This window comes from Sceloporus undulatus, chromosome 1 (assembly GCF_019175285.1).
Source record: "Sceloporus undulatus isolate JIND9_A2432 ecotype Alabama chromosome 1, SceUnd_v1.1, whole genome shotgun sequence".
Taxonomy (NCBI): Eukaryota; Metazoa; Chordata; class Lepidosauria; order Squamata; family Phrynosomatidae; genus Sceloporus; species Sceloporus undulatus.
The window spans coordinates 308,361,207-308,368,672 of NC_056522.1; the positions used below are offsets into that span (position 1 = coordinate 308,361,207).

General features: G+C 42.1%; 1 protein-coding gene across 1 annotated transcript in view; it reads right to left on the reverse strand.

Annotated features, from left to right (window-relative positions):
* Positions 1 to 2,928: 2,928 nt before the first annotated feature.
* The window catches only part of AMBRA1 (autophagy and beclin 1 regulator 1), a 346,870-nt gene continuing 342,332 nt past the window's right edge, over positions 2,929 to 7,466 (reverse strand). The window contains 1 exon segment of the mRNA XM_042446971.1: positions 2,929 to 4,685. Within this exon segment, the coding sequence (XP_042302905.1) occupies positions 4,201 to 4,685 (485 nt within the window). The 3' untranslated portion in view covers positions 2,929 to 4,200.

Consider the following 7,466-nt stretch of genomic DNA (forward strand, 5'->3'; position numbering starts at 1 on the left):
AGCTCTATATAACTTCTTCCAGAGAGAGGAGAAGTAGCTGGGCAGCCATTTTGAGTAAGTCTTTTAATTCAGAGAAACCAACATGAGTGGCATCAGGTTAGAAGCAGAACTTGAATCAGAATCTTGCCTATAAGTATAAGATAGCAGCCAGGACATTCCTATAAAGTTATATTCCCAGTAGATTGAGCTTGCTGCCAGAGACTGGTGAAAAGGACAGGTCATCAGGGGCCTCAACGCTGGTGTTTACCAGAGGATTTTTTGAGGAGGAAGACCACAGGCCTGTTTCAGTCATTACTAAAGACTCCGCAGTATGGACACTGAGGGATCTACTGCAGTCACATGCAACACTTGTGGGATGTTTGTCTTCTTGCCTACAGAAGTGGAGAACTTCACATGCACCAATGCGAGTTGGTAGCACTCTTGGAGGAGAAAGTACAGCAGTTGGAGTCCAGAGTAGCTACACTTCAGCATATTAGGGAGCAAGAGGATTTCCTGGACAGAACGGACCTAACAATCTTGGACAAGTAACATGCAGAAGTAGTTGCTGGGGCGGAGGAGGTCACTACACATACACAGGAGGCAGCCAGCTGGAGAATGTCACACAGAGAAGTAGGCCAAGAAGGGATTGTTCTGGGAGCTTGCAGCTAGAGAATTGATTCGAAGCTCTTCCCCTTATCAAGGATGAAGAAGAGAAGCATGGACAGACTTCAGGGACAGAGCAGGCAAGCCTGAGAGTCCCACCCAAGGGAACAGCTGCTGCTAAACCTCATAGGAGGCTTGTGGTCGTAGTGGGGGACTCCTTGCTGAGGGGTACAGAAGCAGTGATTTGTAGGCCTGACAAGATGTCTCGAGAGGTGTGTTGTCTCCCTGGGGCAAAGATCCGTGATGTGCCAGAGAGGCTGACAAGACTGGTCAAGCCTACTGACCAATACCCCTTCCTTTTGGTCCACGTGGGAACCAATGATACTGCAAGACACAGCCTTCAGGACATCAAAAGGGATTACGAGGCGCTTGGTAGGAAGCAGAAAGGAATGGATGTACAGGTTGTCATCTCGTCTCTTCTGCCAGTTGAAGGGCATGGTCCAGGAAGGGAGAGGAAAATAGCGGATGTGAACAACTGGCTTCGCAGATGGTGCCGCCAAGAACTATTTGGATCCTTTTATCATGGGCTGCGGTTCCATGAAGAGGGACTTCTTGCAACGGACGGGTTGCATCTCACGCCAGTTGGAAGAAATGTTTTTGCCAACAGTCTCAAGAACTTGACCAGGAGGGCTTTAAATTGAGTTTCGTGGCGGAGGGAGACAATATTAAGGAAGGCGAAAGGGATGGCAAAAACAGTCAAACGGACATAGAAGAAACAAGAAAAAAAGTGCAAGGCCCAACAGTGGGGGGCAAAAAAACTTGCACAGGCAGCAAGTAAAGGGGACCCATGCTCTTAAATGTCTCTACACTAATGCACAGAGCATGGGAAATATTAATGCATCTAGGTTTGTCCAAGTTTTGTTAATCTCCCAGTATATGGTTATCTTTCACAAGACTTGGACTGTAATTCCTTTAGGCATGGTGACCATATAGACAGACTCAACCTTGTGGAAGTTTCCATGGAATCAGTACCTTGTTGCTATCATAAGACATGCACTCTGCCTACCTATGTGGCTGCACTGTTCACACAGGTCAGTGTGAAACCAGGAGACAAAAGGATGACACACATATAAAACCCATGGATATTTTCCGATGAAGCCAATAATGATATTTACCATTCATTTGTGTTCTGTCCCCAGACTTGGCAATAACATCCATAGCAAAACCATTTTTTTCCTGCCACATTGCCCCAACCCAGAAATAAGAAATCACTAGCTTGTCATAGTATTTAACACCTACGTGTGGTTCAGGCAGTGCAACAGTAAGCAAACAAAACATGGTCTTTTGAAGACAAAAACAAATCCAAATTCTGAGAAAAGGCATTAAAAAAATAATAATACTTCTATTTACCATAAGAACTTTCAGGTCAGGCTGTTTGGTCATCATCAGTGATGATGAGAAGTAATAAAGAACTTATCTAGCAGGCATTGCTCACAAACTCAATGGAAGTGAGGCTTGAAAAAATAGCAAGGGGTTTGGGCATCACTAAACATCTTGTTTGATTCCGATATTCAAGCAGTCCTTCTCTCCTTTTTCTGTCAGAAACACAAGCACACTCCCTCCTAACGTTAGCAGAGTGAATTGTTTGTGGATTCTAGGCATTAGCCTATCTTCATGTAAACATGCTACTAAGTTATAGATGTGAATTCCATTATCAGGCCCAGGGTTCCCGTAGCTCAGAAGTGCGACTGGCACAGGGCAGATTTTAGTGCTTCATTAACACTCTGATGAGCTCTGGCAGCCAACTGATTTGATTTAAAGTTCATTTCCATGCTGTGATTTAAGGCAACGTTTGCTTAATGTTCTCTAACAGACTCTTCTGTCTTCGATCATAAGAGCTGCTTAACAATAGGCTTTATTTACTGTCACACACTCATGGTGCTGAGAAGACAAGAGCTGGGATGCAAGGGTGGGAGACCTCTGACAGATATCACATAACAATTTCTCAGAAAGATAAGAGAAAATCCACTTTGTCAAAGCAGCAGGATAGCCTATTGTTTCTTTTTCTTTTCCATTCCTTCCTTTGCCCCCCCCTCCCACCAAGGTCTAAAGTATTCAATTTCTTACCAGAACAGACCAATATTGCTTATTCCACAGTCTAGTAGATAAGAATCTCTCCCATTATGTTTTCTTGAGATGGAAAAGGAAGATATTTCTGGGCTTTGAAGAGAAAGCACCGTCTTTCCCCATACTGTACTATGGTCAAATGAAGAGATGACACGAGGGAAAGGTTACTTTTTTTTTCAAAAATATGTGTAGCCAGTAAGAGAAAACAGGAGACCAGAAAAGGGTTTGTCATGTTTTAATGACGTTGATCTTTGGTGTTTCCCTCATTAGCACACACTCTCCCCCTACCTTCCTGCTACAAGCTCACTGGGATGGAGAGTTACAAACAAAAAGGAAAATCACATATTAGACTAGAAACAAAAAATATCAGAGCCTTGATTTTTCCACTAGAAACTACATGTACAAGGTCAAGGTTTCACATGCAACACCTTACATCACAGACACATACCTCACGTTCTGACGCGGAGCTAACCCCTTCTTCCCCCACCCCACCCCACCCCAAATAGGGAAGTGTAGCTTGGCCATGGCACCATGATCCTGCCAAACCTCATCAGACTGAATTACATTATGTTACTGTTGGCACAGCAAATGGTGTTGCTAAGCCTTGAGCAATTTCTGTACAAGTGCCATCTTTATTGGGGAGCAGTTCCCACCCTACCCACATGCTTTACAATTATATCTTGACCAACCCACAGCAACCCTTGTACAGGTCCTGCTTGCATACAAAGTAGGTAACTCTGAAAACAAAAGGCCCACACTCCTGAGAGGTTCCTGAGCATGAAGGGATGGTGAAGCCCAAGCACAGCTCTCCTGCCTCTAGTTCAGGGCTGGAAAGAAGAATGGAATAGTCCTGGAGAAAGTACTTGGCCTTATCCAGTCTGAATTCTTTCAAGCCACCACAATTCTCAACTTCTGAAAACTTGCCTACTGCTTCCTAGCAGGGTGGCTTGGAAGATAAATCCACTCCAGTAGCAGAGCTGGGGTGCAAATCCCCTCCACAGTAGCACTTAAAAGAAACATACACACTCAAAAAGGTTGCAGGTCTCCAAAAGAAGAGACTACAGTCCCCTTGATCCAATTAGCTGGTAGGTGAAAAGAGGGGAAAGTGTCTTTTTTAAAAAATAAAAAATAAAAAAACCCCAAAACAAAGAGTAACATTAAAAGCACTGCAGGGTTAGGGCAAAGCTTAATGGATTCCTGTAGCCAGTGAGCTGAGAAATTTACATAAGGCTCAGCTGAATATCAAGGTTTATTACAGCTATTGTAGAAAATGTGCAGCAAAACGGATGCGGGAAGCTAAGACACAGAATAAAACCTCTTCAAGGATCCTCCTATACAATTGATGGTCTCCCACCCCTGTATACCAATGCCCGCTGAATTACCAGTATCTGGTCAGAGCCAAAATCCCCCTACTTCTTCAGTTCCTGGTCAGCTGTGAGGTACGAGTCTCTTGTTAGCAGTACAAGGGTAGCACCAACACCAAATTCATCTCTACCTGTTCCGAGACTCTCCACCAGTGCTACCATTACTATAGAAGTTGGTATTGTCAGGAAGATGATTATTATTAGTTAAGTCACTGTACTCAATTGGTCCCTCAGTGTCCATCGAGGACTGAGCCTGTTCTGACAGGCCCTGTCCACTAGATTCTCCCTCAACCTCATCAGAGGATGTCCGTGGGTTCAGGTCACGTTCTGTCACCTGCATGGACTCAGAAAGGCTTCGTCCCGCTAGTTCAGCCACCAGCTCCTGAGAAGTGGATGGCTGAGATGAGCTACCATCTGTTCCAGTGGATTCAGTACCAGTCTGAGAACTACGATGGATCCGGTGACTCACAATGATGTTGTTGCCAAAACCACCCATGGATGCCATGGTGGTGCTTTGCTCTCGTTGAACTACAGCAGTCATGCCACCTTCAGCCATTAATCTTTGGATCCTGATCAGGGCATCCTCCCCAGCAGCACCATATTCTGGACTACCTGGAAGAAAACAAAATAGAGACAAATTTATTTTTGTTTTACTTGTTTATAAGATTTTTATGAAGTCTTTCAATCAAAAATTGGTCCTCCAGGCAGTTTACAAGATTATTTAAAAACCGTCTCACATACTACAATACAACACACACGGTAAAACAGAAGCAAATATTAGAGCAGGAACCTTATTAATAAATCCCATCAAATAAATGCAATCAAAAGCACAAGCAAACAAAAACAGTTTTCACCCAATGCCCGAAAGGCAGAAATCTATGACACAATAAAAGGTCATGAGATAGGCAAGGGGAAAACATGATGATACAAACCAGGAGAAAGAAAAATAGCTTATAAAGAAATTATTACATTGGACCCTTGGTATACACTGGGTTTTGGTTCCAAGACCCACTGTGGATACCAAAATCCATGAATGCTCAAGTCCCATTAAATACAATGGCACAGTAAAATGGTGTTCCTTATATAAAATGGCAAAGTCAAGGTTTACTTTTTGGAATTTATATATTGTTTTTATTATTTTCAAATCATGGATAGTTGAATGCATGGATAAGAATCCATGGCTACAGGGTGTCAACCATATTTCTTGAAAATCCCAGAATACCCAGGCTATCTACAATTAGTGTGGTGCTTCTATACAAGAGAAGCAATTTTTGCACAATCTACCAATTTGTCATTAATGTCATGGCACACACATGCCATTTCATACATTGTCCTGTGGGATTGCTTTGTTATCTTTTACAGCTGTAATTTTTTTTGAGCAGTGGATGATTTTTTTTTAATTTCAGAAAAATAAAATATATAAATCCCTTCTTCATGCAGCATTTGCATTCCTCTACTATAATTTATATCTAAAAGCTAAAATAGAGAGAGGTCTCACACATAAAATGTTTACTGCTGGATTACATCCTTACATTCTCCAATAACCTAACATGAAAATATGAGATATAAATGAAGCAGGAATGATTTACACAGCTTATATTTTTACTTTCTTTGTGCTTCCAACAACTATTCATCCTCTCCCAGTATGGGAACATCAGCAACCAGTTGCCTTCTCCTGCCAGGTAAGCCCATTAAAATTAAGGTGAATCCCACTTGGTGACCTTGGGCAAGTCACATGCTTTCAGTCTCAGGGGAAGGTAACAGCAAACCTCCTCTGACAAATCTTGCCAAGAAAACCCCAAGACAGGTTAACCTTAAGGTCTCCATAAGTCAGAGACAACTTGAAGGCACAAAAACCAAGATACCAGTCCTAGCAGATCTTCCCTAGCAGTCCTTGAGGCTCTCCTCTACTCAGCCAACATCCAAATTATCTCCTCCACCAAAATTAATTTATCAAAACTGCTGCTTCCCTACTTAGATATCGAGATGAACTGAACTATCCATATTAATCTAGCTCTTTTTAAAAAAAATACAGCCAGACCTTGGTATACATCCGTTCCAGACCCCCCCCCCCATTGTCCCTAATGGTGGGGCGATGGGCAAACCCACCCACCAGCGCAGCCACATGCACACAACGCCACTGAGGACAACAGGGCTTGCCACCCGCAAATGCTTAAATCCATGGATGGCATGCCCACAGATAATGAGGCCCCACTGTAATGCTTCTATGTAAGTTCATCTACATTCAGCACCAGCTTTACTCCCAATAGGGTATTAAAAACAGGCAGAAATACTCTGATGTTTTCAGCCACAGGAAGCATCTGGCAATGCTATCATGGAGAGGAGGGAAGGACGCAGCACATGACTCAGTACTAATTTCAAGTAAAGCCACTCTTTTAGAAATAAACAACTTTGTGAGGTATGATAATGGTGTCACTCCATGTCATCAAAACAGAAAGGTATAAAATTACATTATTTCTCTTGCCCTTGAAACAAAGAACAAACAAAAAAGAAGATATAATTTGGCAAGTTTGGACCATGAATTGAGCTGTCATTGATTGAATCTGCCTAACCCAACTGCCCTGTTGGCTCACTTTTCCTAATAAGATCTGGAAGAAGTTGTTTTCTTGGCCTGTAACTCACAGGATCCCTCGGCTACTAACCATGGTGGTGAGGGGATTCTGGGAGCTGTAAATTGCAAACAGGAACTTTTCCAAACTATGAAATGAGGCATGCACAACACTGATCAATTCTTACCAAACAAGTCACTGTCCCTTTATTCACAGACAGAAGAAAAAAGCACTGCCTGTGCCTATCCTCAAAATAAAATCATACCTAGTGAAAAAATGGCTCATTGTAGTAGCCTCATGGAAGAATCAGAAATTAGCTGCCTCTCATCAGTAGGCTGCTAAGGAAAGATCCTTATTCAGTGGAATGTACTGAATTGCTCCACAGAGGCAGCAACCATAGGCTACCTGATCCTTATTAAAGATATAAATCTCCCTTCTGCAGTCGTTGCAAAGTCATCAGAACTGATTACAAAAGAGGAGGAAGTGGCCAAATGCTTCCCAAGCTACAAGCAAACCAAACAGAACATGAGAAAGATGACAGTTTACATGCTAATATTGAATAAAAAAGCAAAATAAACTAGTACTTAACACAGATATGTACCCAAAGTATTCTGGAATTATTTGATACACTATCACAGTACAGAAACATCAGAACGTGAACAGTTCATGTGCAGTTCAGCATAAGGGAACAATCTCTCAAGTCCCTACTAGGCAAGCTAGATTTGTACCTACATATAATGTCTATTGTCTTGTATTTGCTGAGCAGATAATAATAATAATAATAATAATAATAATAATAATAATAATAATAATAATAATAATA